This window comes from Phascolarctos cinereus, unplaced genomic scaffold (genome assembly GCF_003287225.1).
Source record: "Phascolarctos cinereus isolate Bilbo 61053 unplaced genomic scaffold, phaCin_HiC Scaffold_726;HRSCAF=1367, whole genome shotgun sequence".
In the NCBI taxonomy this organism is placed as follows: Eukaryota; Metazoa; Chordata; class Mammalia; order Diprotodontia; family Phascolarctidae; genus Phascolarctos; species Phascolarctos cinereus.
The window spans coordinates 30,081,825-30,106,501 of NW_027556098.1; the positions used below are offsets into that span (position 1 = coordinate 30,081,825).

The window sequence follows — 24,677 nt, forward strand, 5'->3', positions numbered from 1 at the left end:
ATAAGATAATTAGCATTCCTTAATTGTCAGAGAGGGGCATGATTAGTGAAACCTAAACGCCTACCAAGTTCGACTGCCCAAAGCCCCTCCTTTCCTGCATGTCATTAAAGAGGGTCCTCCCTTCTCATTGGGGTCTCTGGCCTTACTGAAGTGGCCAGACTGACCCACTCTGTTAAATTTAACAGAGCCTAATTAGACATATCACTGTTAATAAACTGATTTTCCTCAGAGTATGTCCCTCAGTTTACTTTTATTGAATTTATTCATGACATCACATATTAAACATTTAATAATTTTTTTTCATTCATTCATTCATTCATACATTCATTCATTTATGGAGATAGTGCTGGTCTTGTAGTCAAGAAGACTATTATAGGATTATAGAGCTAAAGCTAGAAAAGATTGTAGATTACATCCAGACTATATCCCTCATTTTGCAGATGAGGAAATTGAGGCCCAGGGAAAGTTAAAGATTTGTCCAACGTCACACTAGTAATGAGCGTCAGAGGTGCAATTTGAACCTAAATTAACTGTTTACAGAACCAGTGTTCTTTTGACTACAACATACTGACGTTACCAACACATGCTAGCTCTTTGCCTCAACTACATCCCCTAGGCAATTCCTTCTTCAATTCAACAAAGGTTGAGTACATATTTATTAAATGCCTGTTATGTACACATAGGCACTGTGCTGAGTACTAAACTTTCTAAGATTATATAAGCTGCAGAGAGGTTACTAACCTGAATGAGTGGAAGGAATTTCCACATGGGGAGATGGCTGCACAGATGAAATCACATCTCTCCCACACATAGAAGGATTTGGGGAGTTTATATAAAATGCATAGGATGAATAAATCCACACTGCATTTCACTGCATATCAGCTTGCCCTGCATTTATTTCTAAAACCGCTAACTGTAGTCTTTGGTTCTACTGTATTTTTACTTCAAAAACTACTATCCCCAGTCTTGGGATCCACTGTGTATTTGGGATATTTGTTAAGTTGTTAAATCATTTTTCAGTTGTACCTGACTCCCTATGACCCCATTTGGGGTTTCCTTGGCAGAGACATTGGAGTAGCTTGCCATTTCCTTCTCTAGCTCATTTTTACAGATGAGAAACTGAGGCAAACTGGGTTAAGTTATTCGCCAAGGGTTACACAGTTAGCAAGTGTCTGAGGCCAAATTTGAACTCGTGAAGATGAGTCTTCCTGGCTCCAGATCCAGGACTCTATCCACTGCATCACCTAGCTGCCCATTTGGGAACATAAACAACATTAAATGAAGGTTCAAGGCAGTATGGTGTTCTGTGAATCATTTCCATCAACTTTCATCTTTGAAAAATCTTTTATAGGAGCTTAACCGCTTTGTCCAATGTCCTGAAGAATATTTGTGGACATCATAAAAATCATAGTTCACTAAGCACAGTTATTGAAGGTCATAGTTAAATGACTCAAATGCTTAAACCTCAACCAAAAATTATTGGAATTGACTTTGTTACTTATAAGAACAATTGATAGAATCATAACAAAAATGGTATGCTAATGATAACAAATAATAATAGCTAGCATCTATATAGCACTTCAAGGTTTGCAAAGTTACATGTGTGTATGTATATGTGTGTGTGTGTGTGTGTGTGTGTTTTCTTTTTGGATCACATGATTGTATATTGTATGATTATTGCTTATTAGTAAGATTGTCCAAGTTTGAGAGAGAAAAGCTCTCTGGATGAGTGTACAGTTACCATTAACTTAATGTAAGAAAAAAAATCTATTAACATTTTCAGTTACATGACATAGGAATATTCTATCAAATGCATAAATTTAGATTGAGCTTTCTACATATAGTACACATTAATGAATTAAAATTGTGTCCCTTATAGAAAGCATAGGGAAGGTATATTGATAAAATTCAAGAGGAACAATTCTCTTTCTCTCATATGTTTTGTTAGAGTAAAAATTCATAGAAAAGATATCTTTATTATCATTTTAAAAAAAACCCCATCCAATTTAATTTATAGGGTATAATGTTATATGATCCTACAATTGAATAACAAAGCTTCATGTTGGATAGTAAAGTTCATTTCTGTCATCCAAAGCTGATTAATGCATTATCTTTGACATTCTGGTTATACATAAAATAACGACCATTATTTATTTCCTGGCATAAGTACATTACACAAATAATTTTTTTTATTAAAAAATTAGTTTAGCAATATTAGCTCTTTAATCATCAAAGCTTTACATCTAATCCTATGGGCCCAAATGGACAAATGGAGAATTTGGAACTTGGTAAATTAAATGACATACCTCAGTCCACACAAACACATCAATTTTAGATCAAGAAGTGAAACCAAAAGCATTCATTCTAAGAATCTTTTGGATGTTTCATCCATGAATTCATGTTCTGTCTTGATGGAGGTGCTGTACGTTCCAAGCATACAAAGGAACTATGTATCCAGTAAACACTAGTTATTGGCCCAGATTAAAGAAAAAATACTAATTGTGGAAGAGTCTATGAAATTAACTCCAAAATTTTTAATTATTTCCCTTCAATGGAAAGATTTTCTATACGTTTTCCCTATTCAAATAACATAAATGACACGAAAAAAATTGTTTATAATCTTACCTAAGGCTGTTCTTGCTGGTGTGGCATCTTTTTTAATCCAAAAGGACACCCAGGATAAAACGACTGTTAGTATACAGGGAATATATGTCTGAATAGTGAAGTAGCCCATTCTTCTGCTCAAATCAAAGTAAATAGTCATGACTACATAATCACCTGCAATAAAAAAATATGTATTGGATAAGGTGGAGTAAATTAAATTTCATGCATCAACAATGAGTTTAATTCAGGCCAGCAAATTTAATTATCATATAATTTTAATTTATTATAGAGTACATTGCATAGTTCATTCTCATTATGAAAGCTCATGATTATGTCCTTTATTCAGCATTTTGCTATAAATATCTGTTTTATATCCTTCAGAAATCTATTCTGATGTCTCATTAGCACATGAAGTTGACCTGTTTTCTCAAAAGTAATATCAGTAGATTTTAAACTTTGGCAGGATCTGCCTTACTGAAAAGACTTTGAATAAAAGTCCAGCAATAGATTGAGTCTACTTTCTAAGGGTCACCTTAACTATATACAGTGAGATTTATAAACAGCAGTATGACCTCCTCGGTGGTAAAAGGTCAGAAAAGCAGGCAAAGGCCTCCAAAGAAAGCAAAGAAAGAAGAACTCCAATAGATAGAAGAATGTTTATATCAGCTCTTTTTGTAATAGAAAATAACTTTAAACTAAAGGAATGTTCATCAGTTAACAAATGGATGAACAAATTCTGATAAATTAATAGAATGGAATGCTATTGTGCTATAAAATATTATGCTGGAGACAGTTTCACAGAAACCTGAGAAGACTTGTCTGAACTGAGTCAGAGGAAAGTGAACGAAATTAGGAGAACAATTCATTTTATGATAATAACATGGTAAAAATGAATGATTTTTTATTAATAACCCTGATCAAGGAAATGGTCAATCATGATGCCAGAGGAATGATGATGAAGAATACTGCCCACCTCCTTATAGCATGGTGATGGACTAATTGTAACATCAGACACACAAGTTTGGATAGAGGCTGTGTTAAAATTGTATCTTGTTCTGGTCCCCCACCCCCTCTCCCTTTTCTAGTCAGTAGAGTAAGTAAGTTAGTTTATTTATTTATTTGTTTATTTTTTGTGTGGGGCAATTGGGGTTAAGTGACTTGCCCAGAGTCACACAGTTAGGAAGTGTCAAGTATTTGGTCTAAGGTCAGATTTGAACTCAGGTCCTCCTGATTTCAGGGCCGATGCTCTATCCACTGCACCACCTAGCTGCCCCTAGTAAGTAAGTTTATATGTAGTCGGTATAAAGGGACAATAGCAGAAAATAAGAATGTAAAACTGGACCTGAGAGTCAAGTACAAACTGTGCCAAAGATCCTACAATCTATATCATGTATTAGCCAAAATTCACATCCTGGTAATATGTTCTGAACAAGCAGAAGCCTCTCAGGTACTTCTGTCAAGGAATTTTGGTCTTATGACATGCAAATTCCAGACAAATTCTAGACTTTCAAAGTTCAAGACCAGTAGAACATCAAAGAGTTCTGGAACTTAGGTAAGACATGGATATGTTAACATTGAAGTTTTACCAATGACCTTGAGATGATCTGTATTGGATATGTTAATGAACTAACCCAAAGGTGGTACAGATAGAAGTTGGTCTGTTTCTCCAAAAAGCCCTATAAAAATGAGACCTCAATTCTCTACCCCCTCATCTCCAGCACTCTTCCATCCCCTTCAGGTCCATGCTGCCTAGTGCTCCAAGCTCTAATCCATGGTTACTTGAGTGATTATTTGTGCCTCTCCCCCTGCCCAATGCTACTTGTTTCCCTTTATCATCTTATCCCCCCCATCCACTCTCTGCCTCTGTATCCTTTCATTGCTTGTCTTTGCACCTCTGTGCCTCATTAAAGTATGATTTCCCAATGCCAGTCATGGTTTTTCCCAGCCAGTATTCAAAGAACTGGGAGTGTTTGCCTCCATTTCCTAATTTCATAAATTAATTATAAATTCAGAGGTATTAAGAAAATTTGCTTTGCTTTGATATCCTTATTTGTTACAATGATTTTGCTTTTATTTTTTTTTATAGTGTGGTAGGGGTAGGTAAGAATAAGAAAAATAAATGCTGGATAGTGGTGGGGAAAGTAATTAAAATAAAAGAACAGAGGTAAGGGCAGGGGCTAAAAATTGAGATCAGGTGAAGTACACAGTAAAGAAAGTCGTGCTGGAGGTAACATAATCCTGAAAATACAGAGGGAACAGTTTACAAAATAACATAGAGAGAGAAAGATAGCAAAATAATAATAAAAATCATAGGTAATATTAAATAACCAAGGACATCCATATCTGTCAAATCATACATACTTTCTTACCTCTGCAAAATCTTAGTAAGCAAGATCTGTACTCATTTCTAGAGTTTCCTTGATGAAAATATGAAAAGGAACCAGGAAGGCTATGTTTGGGAAATTATTTTCTATTGCATACTGTGATTTACAGTTACAAAGCTGACTTAAAGAGACAAAGAATACAGGATCCTCCTGTGTTTGTTTTTTGTTGATTACAAAAACACATTTGATTTGGAGCAAAAATCAGTCTTAAGGTTCCTCCTCTAGTGAAATTTTCTCATGCATATGTTAAGATTCTTGGTAAATACAACCAGAGGGATAACTATGTTCAGTAATTTTCTATTAATGTCAAACAAGGCATTAATCAGAGAAATTTATACTTGCCAAAAGTGTTTGCCATGGTAATTGATGGTGTCTCATGCAAAGTTCAAAAGGTAGAGGAATTCTCTATGGATGTTAAGGTCAAAGCATCAACAGGATTTTATATTTAGAGTTGGAAGATATCTTAGAGGTCATCTACTCCAAATTTTCCTTTTACAGGTAAGGAAACAGGTCCAGTGAGGACTAGTGATTTGTCCTAGGTCACACTGGGAGAAAAATGGCACAGCTACATAGGGTTTGAATGTGAAATCCCTGACTTAAAGCCATGGACTCTTTCCACAATGCTGCCTATCAAAAACTATTGCTCATAGAACTACCAAAAGTGACTTTCTCAGGGTCACACAGCTAGTAAGGGTCAGAGTTGAGATTTCACCTTTCAACTCCAAAATTTTCCTGGATCCAACTCCAGATACTCCTGCTCGTGGATGATATTGTGATAACTATGAAATCATGATAAAGAATGTAATAGGGCCTTTTCATGAGTATTTAAAAAAACCAACCTAACAATTTATACATAATAATCTTTATTAACAGCAAGTAGGACATATAGTGGAAAGATCACTGGGCTTGAAGTCAGGAAGGATCTAGAACTGAGTTCAAATCTAGCTTCATGTTCTGGGAGCCAAGATGGCAGAGTAAGAAGTAAGTTGCTCTTACCATCCCTTATTAACCTATGAAAACCCAGAAAATATCACCCCAGGAAAAACCCTGGAAAACCAGAAGAAAGATGGGGTACAGCAGTCCAGTAGGGATTAATGGGAAAGGCCCCTCTTGGCCTGGGGAAAGGGGAGCAGTACAGAAAGGGAGGCATCCCAGCAAGCTAGTGGAAAGCCCCACCTCAGCATACCAGGAGGAGATCCTGAAACCCAGGTGGTAGAGCAGGCAAACACCAACACCTGGACCCCTGAGTGCCTCAGTGAGGGCAGGGGAACTGGTGGAAATCAGCTTAGAAATCCACCAGGTGCCTCAGCATTCTACAGCAACTGGGTCTCCCAGTGCCTCAACAAAACTAAGGGAAGCAGCTCTCCAAGGGGCTCCAGGTGGATAAACATCCTGCAACATCCATCTGAAAGGAGCTGAAGAAAGTGAAAGGAAGGAAAGGCCCAGATGAGCAGGAAATCTCCAGGGGTCATACTACCCAATCCTACTACTAGAGTTCCAGTGTTGTTGATTACAGCCCAATACCAGGTAAGCTGTAGAACCCTACAGACTCCAACTGCCAACATTAGAGGCCCCAGTACACAAAGCCAGTCACCAAGGCCCTAGGCTCCCAACACAAGAAGCTGGGGTCAGTGCCCTCTGCTCCCCAGAAGGAGAGCTTGATCTCTTTAAAGGCCAGGAAATAAGCCAACACCATGAGCAAAAAGAAACATACCATAGATTCTTATTATGGGAAGAGTGAAGATCAAGGCAGAAATCCTGAAGAGGACAACATTGTCAACAAACCCACATCTGGAAACTCAAAAGGGAATATGAACTGATCTGAAGCCCAAAAAGCCTTAGAAGAGATCAAGAAGGATTTTAAAAGTCAAAAAGAGAGGTAGAAGAAAAAATGGGAAAAGAAATGAGAGGTATGCAAGAGAGAGTCAATAGCTTGGAAAAGGAAGGACAAAAATTAACGGTAGAAAACAAATCCTTAAAAAATACAATTGGCCAACTGGAAAAAAAGTACACTGAAGAAAACAAGTCCCTAAAAAATACAATTGGCCAAATGGGGAAGGAGGCACAAAATCTAATAGGAGAAAATAATTTGTTAAAAATTAGAATTGGGCAAATGGAGGCTAATGACTCTATGAGAGAGCAAGAATCAGTCAAAGAGAAACAAAAGAATGGAAAAATAAATGAAAATGTAAAATACTCATTGGTAAAACAACTGACCTTGAAAATAGGTCCAGGACAGACAATTTAAAAATGATTGGTCTACCTGAAAATCATGATGAGAAAAAGAGCCTGGACAGTATCTTTCAGGAAATCATAAAAGAAAACTGCCCTAAGGTCCTAGAACCAGAGGGTAAAATAGCCATAGAAAGAATCCACATCACCTCCTGAAAGAGATCCCAAATTGAAAACGCCAAGGAATGTAGTAGCCAAATTCCAAAATTACCAGGTCAAAGAGAAAATACTGCAAGCAGCCAGAAAGAAACAATTTAAATATCATGGAACCATAGTCAAGATTACACAGGAACTTGTAGCTTCTACATTAAAAGACCGTAGGGTGTGGAATATGATATTCTGTAAGGCAAAGGAGCTTGGAGTACAATCAAGGATCAACTACCCAGTGAAAATGAGCATGATCTTTCAGGAGAGGAGATGGATATTCAATGAAATAGGGGACTTCCAAACTTCCTGATAAAAAAAAAAACAGAACTCAACAGAAAATTTGATCTTCAAATACAAGAGAGACATAAAAAGGTAAACAGGACAGAAAAAAACAACATATTATTAATAAGGGCAGACTGTGTATATCCCTACAAGGGAAGATGACATCTGTAACCCTTGAGGACTGTATTGTTATTACACCATATTAAAGGGGTATACATAAAGGGGGTGGGTATAAGTTGACTTTGATGTAATGATAAAAAAAATCTCATCAAGTGGGTTAAATGGATCCAAGTAAGTGGATTAATCTGATCTAAGAAAATGTACTGAGAGAAAAGGAAAGGAGGAGGCAGACAAGGGTAAATTACATTACAGGAAAAGGCACAAAAATCTATTAAGCAGAGGGAAAGAAGGGAAGGAGATGAGCATTGTTTGAACCTTACTCATCAGATTTGGCTCAAGAAGGGAATAACATAATCAGTTAGGTATAGAAATCTAACTTTCCCTATGGGCAGTAGGAGGAAAAAGTGGAAAGAAAAGGGAGCAGGGGTAGAAGGGATGGAAAAAGTAGTAAGGGTAAAGGGGAAGAAAAGGGAGGGGCTAATAGAAGGGAGGTGGGACTGAGGGAGGTAGTGGTCAAAAATCTAGCTTCACATTGCCTTAAAAGTGGTAATGCCAGTCTGCCTCAGATTCCTCAATTGTAAAATGAGGATAACAATAGCACCTACCTCACAGGAGTGTTGTAAGGATCAAATGAGGTAATGTTTGTAAAGATCTTAACATGGTGCCTGGTACATAGTAGGTACTTAATAAATGCTTATTCCTTCTCTCACTTCCCTATACAGGAAAAACTAAATGAATGAAAATGTTTATTTATCACAATATGACATGCAATCACTTGGCTAGTCAATTGATTAATTTGTCAGCACATATACCTGGTTTGGGCATGGAAAGTGAACAGTGTATTAATTTGGCCTAGAATTGAGTAGGAATAGTAATGGTGATAGTAGTAATGGGATATTGGGTAAAGGTGGAGATGGGAGGAAAGGCCTCCTTCAGAAAGTGGGAAGCCAGGAGGCAGAAGTGAGGAAAGAAAACAGTGGCAGCCACTGCAAATTCATAGACTTAGGAGTTAGGACAATGAATAGGCTAATATAGAGTTCATAGAAGGGATACAAGACTAAGAAGACTGGAAAGGTAGGAGTGGCCCATGTAATGAAGGATTTCAAAGGGTTTAATATTTAATACAAGGTAGTAGGGAGCCATTGGAGTATATTGATGGGGAGGGGTGGGTAGGAATGGGGAGACCCTTCATGTAAATAGACAAATTAAAAGGCTGTCACAAAATTCTAAGCAAGAAGTGATGAGAACCTGAGCTAGGCCAGTATCTGTGTAAGTGAAAAGGAGACATACATGAGAGATATTGCAAAGTTAAAAATCATAAGATTTGGCAGCAGATAGGACATGTGAGATGAGCATGAGTAGGTTAACAAGTCTTTTAGTCAACAAACATTTATTAAGCATCTACTATGTGCCAGGCATTGAGGTAAGTGTTAGGGATGTAAGGAAAGCCAAAAATAGTATCCCTTGCCATGATACAAAATACATAAAGTATAACTAGAAGGCAAGCTCAGAAGGAAGGTATTTGCAGTAGGGCAGAACAAGGATATCCAGTAAATGAGATCACAGAACATAGAAGTATTGAAGTTTATATAAAATGAGTATTTTCATGGATAGTATGTTACTTAAAATGAAGGGTGTGACTGTGAAATATTTAAAATGAATACATAAGAGCTTATTTATCCAAAGGAATATTTTCTTTCAAAGTAGTCTCCTTGGAGACTATTCATTTGTTCTAATGATCTCGAACCATTTTTGGACCTTATTTTTGGAATTTCTTTCAGGGACAGTTTATGAGACACACTGGAAAATTAATTCTATTACATTGAAGTCAATACTTGTTTTTAAAGAAATAGATTTACCTGGCTGTGGCCATTCACATTCTTTATAAACTCAGACTCCAAATGTCTCTTGAGTTTTTTCAAAAAGCAAACCCGCATTCAAAGGCTTCCATTTACTGCCACTGAATATACTTCAAAGTACAGGCAGTAGGATCTGAATGAGATTTCCAAAGTGAGACTCCGAAAATGGTCTCAGTACCACAAAATGACTGTAATACCTATACGGTCATTCGAAGCATTTGTTAGAAGAGCACCACATACTGTACTTTCCAGGGTACAAATGTGAATGTTTTCGTGAATTCGGTCATAATGCTTTATAGTTATCTCATGCTATTTTATCTTGGAACTAAGGATGAGACTGAGTTTGTATTATCATAGTTTTAGACATGGAAGGGACTTTAGAGATTATTCAGTCTAATCTCATTTTGTAGATATAGGAACTAAGCCTTAAGTAAATTTTAAAAAAAAACCAACTCACCTAAGGAAATTATCCTTTCCCAAGATTTGTGACCATGTAGTCAGAATAATATTTATGTTAGAACAAAAAAAAAACAGCAACAACAAGAAGAATGACCTATTTTTATACCAGGGAGTAACTTGGGGTCATTAAAAGGACTGCATCATTTTAACATAAATATATATTGCTCCATGCTTTCATGCTCCTATTCAATTTTGGGCCCAACTCATTACCCCTTTCTAGGGCCTGTCCCAGAAAAAATAAGTACCCATATATTCTTTAGAGGACTAATTCATAAAACTTTGCTATGTTAAGCACAGTGTTGTAAATATTTTATGTTTAGAAAATCAATGGTTAGAAGATACATAATCTTAGTAAGTTGAATGCAATAAGCTTGTTTGTTTCTAATGAACTAGGTATATAATTTAACTTTAGACATCTTCCAACATCATGCCTGTTTCAAAAGGAGCACTCTTCAGGGAGCAATTCCTTATAGAACTCACTGCTACATTAACACTGACCTGCAGATTTTGAGAAATAAGGTAGAGATGTCTCAACTTGTGCGCTTAACTTTTGCCTCACAGAGGGAATTAAACTTTCATTATTCCTTCCACGTAATTTCCCTTATAACTTACCTAAGGCATGGTCAGATTATTTATATTCCTCTCACACTTTAAAGAATCTAATCAAATCAATCCATGCAAATGCATTCACCGATTATGAATTCTCTGCTTATGATCTCAGGATTGCTTTTAGCACTGAGTTCCCTCAGGCAGAATTTTCACTTTAGTACAGAAACTACAGAAACTAACACATGCTGCGGGATTCCAAATGTCCTAAGAATGAAAATGATGGAGTTTCCATTTGATTGTTGGATGATATAGGACAGTCCTCATAAAATTGGAAGCTCATGAAATCCACAAACTCATCAATAATAAAAAAAAACCACCCCATAATATTACAGGCAGGAATTTGATGGATTTGTTCAATTCAGCTTCTGGTTAGAAAAATCTCAATTTTACACAGATATTCTCCTGTACCCAAAAAGAGGAGGGGGAAAAGATTCAAATTGCATGATAGGTGTTGATTTTTGCAGACCCAAAGGCAAACATGAAAAAACAATCCTCAGGGAGCTTTCCTTCTTCTGCTTTGTGTGTGTGTGTGTGTGTGTGTGTGTGTGTGTGTGTGTGTGTGTGAGAGGCAATCAGGGTTAAGTGACTTCCCCAGGGTCACACACCTAGTAAGTGTCAAGTGTTTGAGATTGGATTTGAACTCAGGTCCTCTTAACTCCAGGGCTGGTGCTCTATCCACTGTGCCACCTAGTTGCCCCTAAGGAGCTTGCATTCTACTGCAGGTGGGGGAAGCAAGATGCAAACACAAGTGTATATAGAATAATTTGAAGAGAAAGGAGAGAGCACTGACAATTAAGGGCATTAGGAGAGGATTCCCTTAAGAAATGGCAACTGAAGTGCTATAAACTTAACCCTTGATGGAAGATAGAGAAGCTAAGTGCTCAGAATAGAGATGGAGTGGATGCCAGACATGGGGGATAGCCTGTGCAAGGGATTGGTTCAAGAAATTGACTTCAGGGATCAAGTAGACCAGTTTTCCTAGAAACTAGAGTGTATTAAAAGGAGTAATGTGTAATGAGGCTGAAAAGGTCAGGTGAGACCAGACTGTGTGAGGCTTTAATTGCCAAGTAAAGGTTTTATATCTTTTATTCTGCAGGCAACTAGGAGACAATGGAAATCTTGGGAGAGAGAGTAATGTGGTAGACTTAGGCTTTAGGGAGATTATTTCGGTAAATGCAGAGAGGAGAAACTAGAAGCCAGGTGTCCAGTTATGTGACTCTTGCAATAATTAATATCAACCAATCAATCAACAATCATTTATTAAGTACCTACTGTTTGATAGGCTTTATATTACATGGTAGAGATACAAAAACAAACAAACAAAATAAATATTCCCATTACTCTAACTCATGAGAGGTGATGAGGTCCTGAATATGGGTAAAAAAATACTAATAAGACAACAATAACACTAATAATAGTAATAATCATTAGCATTTGTATAGTGCTTTAGGTTTTTTTGTAAAGAGTTTGCACATGTTATCTCATAATAGCCTTGTGTGTGGCAAGAAAGAAGAAAATAAGAGTGATGTAAAGACTTGGTAACTTATTGTATAAAAGGGCTAAAGAAAAGAGAAGGATAAAGGATGGCTGATGTTGTGAAACAGGATAAATGGAAGGGTGGTGGTGCTCACAATATAAATGGGGAAATTTGGTGGAGTTAGGAAGCAAGATAATGAATTCCATTTCAGACAAGTTGAGTTTTAGACACCTGTGGACTTTCCTTTTGTAGATGTCTGACAGGCTATTGTTGTATTCTTGTATGTGTGGTTTGTCCTTCATTCTCAAAGAGGACCATGACAGGCTGTTGGTGATATGGAATAGGAAGTTAGAAGAGAGACTGGAGATAGACATTTAGATCTGGGAGGCATTTGTCCAGAGATAATTTTGATAACTGAAGCTGTGAACTATTTAGGTCACTAAAGGGTAACATAGAAAAGAAAGAGGAAAAGACCCAGGACAGAAGACTCAGGGAAGGTCTTCCAACAGATGTTTGCAAACATTTTAATGAAGAAAAACCAGATGAATCCCTAATCCCATGCTTAGGAGCAAGGGCCTTTGTGATGATCCAGAAAAAGATAATGTGATAGCTTAGACTGGCTGGCTTCCCTTTTGTGAAGAGAAGATTCTATAATGATGCATATTAATGAGCTTCTTATTTTTACATAGATTACAGAATCATTGACTTCTGTATGATGGAATCAGAGATGTCAAAAGCATATATGTGCAGAGCATATACATATAGAGTGGAATCCTGTCCTTCATCTTTTCTTTAAGCTACTTATGTATGAGACCAAAACCAGTAAAGCTGATTGTACTAAACCCTGTGCTAGAAAGTGTTTAAGGGAACTGAGAGATCTGGGGGTATGTCAGAATCTGCTTAACATAGATCTGAAGTGGTTTTGTTGCTAGGTTGACGATGGTTCTTCAAGAGAGTTCAACCTCATTTTGAGCTCAGATTTATTTTCTCTCTCCACCCCTCTTTTCCACAGCAACTACAAGTAGCCTTAGTTCCTCAGGAATTATCACCTTCTGCTTGTGGAGAACAAAGGATAATAGATTTAGAACTGAAAGGGACATAAGAGATAATTTAATCCAAGTCCTATATTTTCATATAAGAATGCTGAAGCCAGAGGAATTGTGATTATACTCTCATAGGCAGTAATTAATAGAACCAAAAATTGAACTCTTACTTTCCTACTCTGAATCTAGCACATTTTCAGTTTGCCAGGGATATGAATAAATAGATGGATAAAAAATAGATGGATTAAAAAAAACAAACAGACATTAAATGCCTTTTATATGCCTGACACTACGCTATACACTCAGAGTACAAATTTAAAAAAAAGAGACAGTCCATATTAACAAAGAAGCTTCAATATAATAGTAGAAGTAATAAACACATACACACATATTTATGCACATACATACATACATGGTGGTATATACACACATATATTTATATGTATATATGTGTAAGTTTGTGCATATAGGTATATATATCCATACATATATACATATTCAGATGTACATATGCATGTATATATGTGTGTGTATGTGTGTGTGTGTGTGTGTGTGTGTGTGTGTGTGTGTGTGTGCGTATAGCAGGTGACTAAAGAAAGGAGTTTGGGTTTAAGGAATCATAAAAAATGTGAGTGGAATCATAGGGCAGTTGATTGCCTTGCCCTTTAACAACAGTAATAATAGTATTAGTCCGATTACTATTTCCAGAGCTAGAAGTAGAAAGGGTAGGTGGGCTTGGAAAGTGACCTGAGTAGAGAAGGAAGATGGCAAGATGTAAAATGTGTAGTGCTGACTCCATATACCTTGTAGAAGATGTAGCATGCTTTGAAATACATGGTAGTACCAACCATGTTTTTGGTCCCTAACTCATATATCATTTTGCATATGCACTTTATCAGTTTGTCAAAATTAGTGAACAAAATGCAATCAGATTGGGAAACAAATGTTTTCCTATTCTAGAAAGTATCCAACATGAGTCTTAGCCAGATAATGAGATTCTTCATAAATATATATTACCATGAGCAAAACTGAAAGCATATGTGGCAAATCACACCTGAATGACACACTGTACATATTTGGCTCTCTGCTCACTTATTTCATTTTATTATAGATTCTCAATTGGAAGGGATCTCTAGGCAAATCAGATAAGAGTAAACTCTTTCTATAGCAAATGGTCTTCTAAAAATCACTATTTCCTGAGCAAGTCCATTTAACTTTTGCTTAGCTCCCAGTATTTCCTTACATTAAGCCAAAATCTGCCTCAATGCAACTTAGGGTCATAAAACCATAGAATTTGAGATGGAAGGGGCCTCAGAAATATGGTTCTATACTTGGTATCAGAAGGATCAATTCTAACTTCTCCAAATGGCAACCCTTCAATTACTTGAAGATAGTTGTAATGTCTTCCCATAAGTTTTCACCCCTCTAGGCTAAGTATATCTATTTCCTTAAATTAATATAATATTGAGAGCCTTTGACATCTTAGATGAACTTTTCTAAATACTCTCTAGTTTAACAATGTCTTTGCTACAATGTGGTGTTCATAAATAGACACATTATTCTAGCTGTGGTCTGAAGAGAACAGTACAATGGGACTATTATTTTATTTTTATCTTTCTGTACATTATACTTCTCTTTAATATAGCCTAGGACTATGTTCATTTGGGGGGGATACCAAGTGACATTGTTGATTCATTGAGTTTGTAATCTATTAAAAAGCATGACATTTTTCAAATGAGCATCTAGACAGCTATTTATTCTTAAATTTTTTCTTAAAATTTTGAAGTTTCTTTTTTCTTAAAACTTGATTTTTTTTAACCAACATATGACTTTATCAGTATTAAATTTCATTTCATTGGGTTTAAACCAACTTTCTACCCTGCTGAGATATTTTTGGATCTTGAGTTCATCAGTATGGAAACTATGATGGCTAGGACTTTTCTTTTTGTCATTGTTGTTGTCACTGATAAAAATGTCAAACAAAACACATCATGATAAGTTTTATTCCAGCTTGATAATGAGCCACTGAATCCAGTCATTCAATTGTACTTTGGTCCTACCATTTGACTAGTTCTGAATCTAAGTAATCATATTATTATCTGGGTCTATTGTTGTCTATACTCCTTTCATCTTTTCAGCACAGATAGCATAAAACACTTTATTAAATTAAGCCTATAATATATGTCTGGTTTACCAGTCTAGTAGAGACAGCTAGGTTGTGCAGTGGATAAAATACTTACCTTGGAGTCAGGAAGCTCTGAGTTCAAATCTTGCCTTACATAGTTCCTAGCTGTTTACCCCTAGACAACTCAATCTAACCTTTATTTTTTCACTTAATAGTATTTTATTTTTTCAACTACATGTAAAGATAGTTTTCAATATCATTTTTCTAAGATTTTGAATTCTAAATTTTTCTCCCTCCTTTTCTACCCTCCCATTTTCCCAAGATAGCAAGCAATATGAAATAGGTTATACATATTACAATCACATTAAACACATTTCCACAGTAGTCATGTTGTGAAAGAAGAATAAGAACATAAGGTAAAAAAAAGAAAAAAATGAAAATAGCATGCTTCAATCTGCATTCAGACTCCATCAGTTCTTTCTCTGGATGTGGATAGCATTTCCCATCACAAGTCTTTTGGAATTGTCTTGGATCATTGTATTGCTGACAAGAGCTAAGCCTATCTTCACTGATCATCATACAATGCTGTTGTTACTGTGTACAATATTCTCCTGGTTCTGCTCACTTCATTCTGTGTCAGTTCATGAAAGTCTTTCTAGGTTTTTCTGAAATCTGCCTACTCATCATTTCTTATAGAACAATCATATTCAATTACGTTCATAAACTACAACTTATTCAGCCATTCCCCAATTGATGGGCATCCCTGTAAGTTTCAATTTTTTGCCACCAAAAAAAAGAGCTTCTCCAAATATTTTTGTACATGTTCACCTACTATTTCTTAGCCTCAACTTTCTCATCTGTAAGAAATGGAGATAACAATGTTACCTACCTCATAAAATTGTTGTGAGGACCAAATGAGAAAACATATGTAAAATGTTTTGCAAACTTTAAAGCATGTTATAAGTGGCAGCTATCATCATCGTCGCTGAAGGAAATTTGGTTTGTTTAGCATAACTTATTGTTTTTTATGAAGCTGCTTTGTGATAAACAATGCCTTTTCTAGATATTCACTACCATCTCATTAACACAGTAGTCTAGAATTTTTTTCTAGGAATAAAAGTTTAGCTGCCTGGGTTATATCTTGGAGATAGTTTTTTCTTTTTCTTCTTTTTTCAAATCTTATATTTCAAAAATTATTTATTTATTTTTAGTTTTTAATATTCACTTCCATAAGCTTTTGAGTTTTAAATTTTCTCCCCCTCCCTCCTGGCCTCCCTCCGCAAGATGGCTTGCAATCTGATATGGGTGATACATATACATTCCTATTAAACATATTTTCACATTAGTCATGTTGTAAGGAAGAATTGGAACCAATGAGAGGAAGGAACCATCAGAAAGAGGTAACAAAACAAAACAGAAGAAAAAATAGCAAATAGCATGCTTTGATCTGCATTCAAATTCCATAGTTCTTTCTTTGGATGTGGATAACATTTTCTATCATAGGAACTCTGAAGACGTCTTAGATCCTTGCATTGCTGAGAAGGGTTAAGTCTATCAATATTAATCATAGCACAACATGACTGTTACTATGTGCAATGGTCTCCTGGTTCTGATTACTTCACTCAGCATCAGACCATACAAATCTTTCCAGGTTTTTCTGAAGTCAGCTTGATCATCTTTTTTTATAGTATAATAGTATTCCATTACATTCACATATCACAACTTGTTTAGCCATTCCCCAATTGATGGCATCCCCTCAGTTTCCAATTCTTTGCCACTACAGAAAGAGCTGCTATAAATATTTTTGTACATGTGGGTCCTTTTCCATTTGTATGACCTCTCTGGAATATAGTCCTAGAAGTACTATTGCTGGGTCAAAGGGTATGCACATTTTTATAGCCCTTTGGGCATAGTTCCAAATTGCTCTCTAAAATGGTTGGATCATTTCACAACTCCACCAACAATGCTTTAATGTTTCCAGTTTTCGCACATCTTCTCCAAAATTTTTCATTTTCCTGTTTTGTCACATTGGCCAATCTGATAGGTGTGATGTGATACCTCAGAGTTGTTTTTATTTGCATTTCTCTAATTAATAGTGATTTAGAACATTTTTTCATATGACTATAGATGGCTTTAATTTCTTCATCTGAGAACTGCCTGTTCATATCCTTTGACCATTTATCAACTGGGGAATGATTTCTATTCTTATAAATTTGACTCAGTTCTCTATATATTTTGGAAATGAGGCCTTTATCAGAGACACATTGCAAAAATTATTTCCCAGTTTTCTGCTTCCTTCCTAATCTTGGTTGCATTGGCTGTGTTTATGCAAAACCTTTTCAATTTAATGTAATCAAAATCATCCCATTTTTGCATTTCATAATGTTGTCTAGCTCTTATTTGATCATAAAGTCTTCCGTTCTCCATATATCTGTAACACAAACTATTCTTTGCTCTTCTAGTTTGCTTATAGTATCAGTCTTTATATCTAAATCCTGTACCCATTTTGACTTTATTTCAGTATGTGGTGTAAGATGTTGAAATATGCCTACTTTCTGCCGTACTATTTTCTGGTTTTCCCAACAGTTTTTTGTCAAATAGTGAGTTCTTGTTCCAGAAGCTGGTGTCTTTGGGTTTCTCAAACAGTAGATTACTATAATCATTGACTACTGTGTCTTGTGTAACAAACCCATTCCACTGATCCACTACTCTATTTCTTAGTCCAATACCAAGTAGTTTCGATGATTGCTGCTTTATAATGCAGTTTAAGATCTGGTACAGCTAGGTCACCTTCCCTAGCATTTCTTTTCATTAGTTCTTTTGATATTCTGGACCTTTTGTTCTTCCAGATGAAACTTGTTATTATTTTTTTACTCTATAAAATAATTTTTGGTAGTTTGATTGGTATAAGTACTAAATACATAAATTACTTTAGGTAGAATTGTCATTTTTATTATATTAACTAGTCTACCCATGAGCAACTGATGTTTTTCCAGTTATTTAGATCTGACTTTATTTGTGTGAAAAGTGTTTTGTAATTGTGTTCGTATGGTTCCTAGGGTTGTTTTGGCAGGTAGACTCCTAAATATTTTATAATGTCTACAGTAACTTCAGATGAAATTTCTATTTCTATCTCTTGCTATTGGACTTTGTTAATAATATATAGAAATGCCAATGATTTGTGTGGGTTTATTTTATATCCTTCAACTTTGCTAAAGTTGTTTATTATTTCAAGTAGTTTTTTATTTGATTCTCTAGGATTCTCTCAGTACGTCATCATATCATATCATCTGCAAAGAGTGATAGCTTTGTTTCTTCTTTGCCTATTCTAATAGGTCAATTTATTTTTCTTCTCATGTTACTAAAGCTAGCATTTATAGTACCATATTGAATAACAATGGTGATAATGGACTTCCCTGTTTCACTTGCAATCTTATTGGGAAATGCCTCTAGTTTATCCCCATTACATATGATGCTTGCTGATGGCTTTAGGTAGATGCTACTTATCATTTTAAGGAAGACTACATATCACACCTATCAGGTTGGTCAATTTGATAAAACAGGAAAATGAAAAATTTTGGAGAAGATGTGGGAAAATTGGAACATTAAAGCGTTGTTGGTGGAGTTGTGAAATGATCCAACCATTTTAGAGAGCAATTTGGAACTATGCCCAAAGGGCTATAAAAATGTGCATACCCTTTGACCCAGCAATAGTACTTCTAGGACTATGTTCCAGAGAGGTCATACAAATGGAAAAGGACCCACATGTACAAAAATATTTATAGCAGCTCTTTCTGTAGTGGCAAAGAATTGGAAACTGAGGGGATGCCCATCAATTGGGGAATGGCTGAACAAGTTGTGATATGTGAATGTAATGGAATACTATCATACTATAAGAAAAGATGATTAAGCTGACTTCAGAAAAACCTGGAAAGACTTGTATGGTCTGATACTGAATGAAGTAAGCAGAACCAGGATAACATTGTACACAGTAACAGCCCCGTTGTGTGATGACTAACATTGATAGACAGCCCTTCTCAGCAACGCAGGGATCTAAGACATCTTCAAAGTTGCCATGATGGAAAATGCTATCCACATCCAAAGAAAGAAATATGGAATTTGAATGCAGATCAAAGCATGCTATTTGCTATTTTTTCTTCTGTTTTGTTTTGTTTCCTCTTTCTGATGGTTCCTTCCTCTCATTGGTTCCAATTCTTCCTTACAACATGACTAATGTGAAAATATGTTTAATAGGAATGTATCCGCATAACCTATACCAGATTGCAAGCTGCCTTGGGGAGGGAGGGGGAGAAAATTTAAAACTCAAAAGCTTATGGAAGTGATTGTTGATAAATCAAAATAAATTAATAAAAGTGATACATAAAAAAGGAAAGACTCCATTTATTCCTATGCTCTCTGTAGTGTTTTTTTTAAATAGGAATGAGTGTTGCATTTTGTCAAAAGCTTTTTTTGTATCTATTGAGATAGTCATGTTTTTTTTCTGTTAGTTTTGTTGTTGATATGATCAATTATGTTGATAGTTTCCCTAATATTGAACCAGCCCTGCATTCCTGGCATAAATCCTACCTGTTCATAGTGTATTATTCTCATGATAAGTTGCTGTAATCTTTTTGCTAATATTTTATTTAAAATTCTTGCATCTATATTCATGAGGGAAATTGGTCTATAATTTTCTTTCTGTTTTGACTTTCCCCGGTTTAGGTATCAGCACCATATGTGTATCATAAAAAGAATTTAGTAGGATTCCTTCTTTGCCTGTTTTCCCAATTAGTCTATTTTTTAAAACTTTTTTTTAAGATTTTTTTTTCTTTTTTAGGCAATTGGGGTTAAGTGACTTGCCCAGGGTCACAGAGCTAGTAAATGTCAAGTGTTTGGTCAGAGGCTGGATTTGAACTCAGGTTCTCCTGACTTCAGGGCTGATGCTGTATCCACTGTCAGCTGCCCTTCCAATTAGTTTATATAATATTGGAATTAATTGTTTTTTAAATATTTGATAAAATTCACTTGTAAATCCATCTGTCCCTGGAGAATTTTTCCTAGGGAGTTCTTTGATGGCTTGTTCATTTCTTTTTCTGAGATGGTGTTATTTCAGCATTTTACTTCCTCTTTTTTTTTAATCTGGGGAATTTATATTTTTGTAAATATTCATACATTTCACTACAATTGTCAAATTTATTGTTATACAGTTGGGCAAAATAGTTCCTAATTATTATTTTAATTTCCTTTTCATTGGTGGTGAATTCACCCTTTTCATTTTGATACTGGTAATTTGGTATTCTTTTTTTGTTTTTAAATTAAATTTACCAAATGTTTATTATTTTATTGTTTTTTCATAAAACCAGCTTTTAGTTTTATTTATTACTTCAATAGTTTTCTTAATTTCAATTTTATTCATTTCTCTTTTGGTTTTCAGTATTTCTAATTTGGCATTTAATTGGGGATTTTTAATTATTTCTTTTTCTAACTTTTTGAGTTGCATGTTCAATTCATTGTCTCTTCTTTCCTTATTTTATTCATGTAAGCATTTAGAGATATAAAACTTCCCTTATGAACCACTTTCATTGCATCCCATAAGTTTTCTTATGTTGTACCAATATTGTAATTCTCTTGGATGAAGTTATTGATTATTTCTATGAATTGTTGTTTGACCCATTCATTCTTTAGGATCAGATTATTTAGTTTCCAATTATTTTTTAATCTATCTTTCCCATGGCAATTTATTACATATATTTATCACATCATGATCTGAACAGAATGAATTTAACATTTCTGTCTTTCTGCATGGTCCATTTTTGCCCTAGTACATGGTGAATTCTTTGTTGGTGTCATGTACTACTGAGAAAAACGTATATTCCTTTCTATCCATATTCAATTTTCTCCATAGGTCTATCATATCTAACTTTTCTAAAATTCTATTCACCTCTTTAACTTCTTTCTTGCTTATTTTGTAGTTAGATTTATCTAGTTCAGAGAGGGGGAGGTTGAGGTCTCGCACTAGTATAGTTTTGCTGTGTATTTCTTCCTATAACTCCCTGAACTTCTCTAAGAATTTGGATGCCATACCATTGGTACATGTATGTTTAGTAGTGATATTACTTCAATGTCTTATGGTGCCTTTTAATAGGATGTAGTTTCCTTGCTCATCTCTTTTAATTAGATCTATTTTTGCTTTTGCTTTATCTGAGAACAGGATTGCTACCCCTGCCTTTTTTTAAACTTCAGCTGAAGCATAATATATTCCACTCCAGTATTTTACTTTTATCCTGTGTGTATCCCTCTGTTTCAAATGTGTTTCTTGTAAACAACACATTGTAAGATTATGTTTTTTAATCCATTCTGCTATCTGATTCTATTTTATAGGAGAGTTCATCCCATTCACATTCACAGCTATGATTACTACCTGTATCTTTCTCTCCATCCTATCTGCCTCTCCCCTACTCCTCTATTTATGCTTTTCTTTCTTCTTTTCTCCCTTTCCCTCCTCACTAGTTTTGCTTTTGACCACTCCCTTCTATGAGCCAGCTCCCTTTTCTCACCTTTTCCTTTACTACTTCTTCCCTCCCTTCTATACCTGTTTCCCCTTTCTTTCCCTTTCTCCTCCTCCTACCTATAGGGTAAGTTAGATTTCTATACCTAATTGAATATGTAATTACCTCCATGAGCCAAATCCAATGAGGGTAAATTTCAAACAATGCTCATCTCCCTCCCTTCTTTCCCTTTACTGCAATATGCCTTTGTGCCTCTTCATTTGATGCAATTTATCCTTTTCTGCCTCCTACTTTTCTCTTCTCTCATTACAGTTCCTTTTCACCATTTCATTAGGTTTTTTTTATCGTCACATTAAAGTCAACTTAAACCCAGCCCCTCTATCTATGTATATCCCTTCTAAATGTTGTAATAAAGACACAATTTTCAAGAGGTGTAAGTATCATCTTCCCATGTAAGGATGCAAACTGTTTACCCTTATTAAATAACATGTTTTTTTTTCTTTCCTGTTTATCTTTTTATGCCTTTCTTGAGTCTTGTATTTGAATATAAAATTTTCCGTTGAGCTCTGGTCTCTTCATCAAGAAAATCTGGAAGTCCCCTATTTCAGTGAATGTCAATTTCCTCCCTTGAAAGATTATGCTCAATTTTGATGGGTAGTTGATCCTTAGTTGTAATCTAAGCTCCTTTGTCTTATGGAATATCATATTCTAAGCCCTCCAATCTTTTAATGTAGAAGCTGCAAGGTCCTAAGTAATCCTAACTGTGGTTCTGTGATATTTGAATTGTTTCTTTCTGGCTGCTTGCAGGATTTTCTCCTTGACCTGATAATTCTGGAATTTGGCTACAATATTCCTTGGCATTTTCATTTTGGGATCTCTTTCAGGAGGTGATTGGTGGATTTTTTCTATGACTATTTTACCCTATGTTTCTAGGTCTTCAGGGCAGTTTTCCTTGATGGTCTCCAGAAAGATGCTGTCCAGGCTCCTTTTTTCATCCTGGCTCTCGGGTAGACCAATAATTCTTAAGTTGTCTCTCCTGGATCTGTTTTCCAGGTCAGTTGTTTTTCCAATGAGGTATTTTACATTTTCTTCTATTTTTTCATTCTTTTAATTGTATTTGACTGATTCTTCATGTCTTATAGAGTCATTAGCTTCCAATTTCCCAATTATAATTTTTAACAAATTGTTTTCTTCGGTTAGGTTTTGTACCTCATTTTCCATTTGTCCCATTTTACTTTTTAGGGAGCTCTTCACTTCAGTGAGTTTTTGTGCCTCGGTTTGCATTTGGCATTTGCATTTAAGGACTCATTTTCTTTAGGGTACCTTTTTCCCCATTTTGTCAATTGTATTTTTAAAGAAATTGTTCAATTGTTTTCTACCTCTCTTATTTGACTTTGAAAATCCTTCTTGAGCTCTTCTAAGAAAGCCTTTTGGGCTTGAGACCAGTTCATATTCCCCTCTGAGGTTTCAGATGGGGGTATATTAACAATATTGTCCACTCCTGAATTTTTGTTTTGATCTTCCCTGTCACCAAGAGACTTCTCTATGGTCATTGTTTTTCTATGTTGCTTTTTGCTCATATTCTTTGCCTTCTTTCTGGCTTTTAAAGTTGATCTCTGTTTCTGGGGCACAGAGGGCACTGTTTCAGGCTTCTTGTGCCAGGGGCAAGGAGCCTGGTTACTGGTTTGCTGAAGTGGGGCTTGCCACTGGCTTGTTGGGATGCCTCTTTTCCTGTACTGATCCCCTTCAGCCACAGCAAGAGGGACTTTTCCTGTTAATCCTCCTAGCCTCATGAGGTAAAAGACAGCTGTATCTTGTCTTTCTGCTGACTCTACTATTTCAGGATTTTTCCTGGGGCAATATTCTCTGGGTTTTTCAAAGTCAATAAGGGAGGGTGAGAGCAATTTACTGCTTACTCTGCCATCTAGGCTCCTGGAATTCAAAATGGGCGACTTTAAAAAATTCAGTCTGTGAGCTAATAGTTCCAGGAGCAGCCACTGCTGCTGCTGCTGCTGCTGCTGCTGCTGCTATTTCTGCTGATTCAGTCATTCCCAAGGCCTGCCCCTGGTTTGCTGTATTGGCATGCCCTGCAGCCCTGTGCAGCAATGTGCTTCTCTCTCATCCAGTTCCAACAGATCCGTTCTCCCCACCCCCTTCCACTGACCTTCTAAATTGTCTCTGTCATCTGTGTTCTCAGAAGACTGGAAACTGCCCATGCTGCTAGTGATTTAGTCCCCCAAGGCCTGCTCTGGCTTTGCTCTGCAATCTGAGAGCTGGACACTATTCTCTTGGGATGGTGCAACAGACATTTCCTGTTGACCTTCCAGACTATTTTGGGCTTAAAATCTGCCTCACTCTGTCTCTTTGGGTTCTGCCACTCTAGAATTTGTTCAGAGTCACTTATTTATTTATTTATTTGCTTTTTTTGGTGAGGCTATCAGGGTTGAGTGACTTGCCCAAGGTCAGCTAGTAAGTGTTGTGTCTGAGGCTGGATTTGAACTCAGGTCCTCCTGACTCCAAGGCCAGAGATCTAGCCACTGTGCCACCTAGCTGCCCCCAGAGTCACTTTTTAGAGGGATTTGGGGGAGACTTGAGGCGAGTCCCTGTTTCACTCTGCCATCTTGGCACTATCTCAGAATAATTGTTTTTGAAAATTAAGAAATCTGTCCTTTTTTAATGTTTCAGAATAACTCCTATTTTAAAAATGAATTTTGTTGATTTTTTTTGTTTTAATTTTATTGACATTTTACAATGGATCCTTACACCCATCCCCTACTAGGAAGCTATGTCTTACAATGGAGAAGAAAAGTGAGAGAAAAAAATAGTT

The 24,677-nt window shown here is 35.9% G+C and overlaps 1 protein-coding gene across 1 annotated transcript in view; it reads right to left on the reverse strand.

The window, feature by feature from the left end:
- Window positions 1-24,066, reverse strand: part of GABRG3 (gamma-aminobutyric acid type A receptor subunit gamma3) — a 53,925-nt gene extending 29,859 nt beyond the window's left edge. Inside the window, exons 1-2 of the mRNA XM_078146068.1 lie at window positions 24,015-24,066; window positions 2,626-2,778 (exon numbers count right to left, since the gene is read on the reverse strand). Of these exons, the coding sequence (XP_078002194.1) occupies window positions 2,626-2,778; window positions 24,015-24,066 (205 nt within the window). The remainder of the gene's footprint in view (window positions 1-2,625; window positions 2,779-24,014) is intronic.
- Window positions 24,067-24,677: the final 611 nt, after the last annotated feature.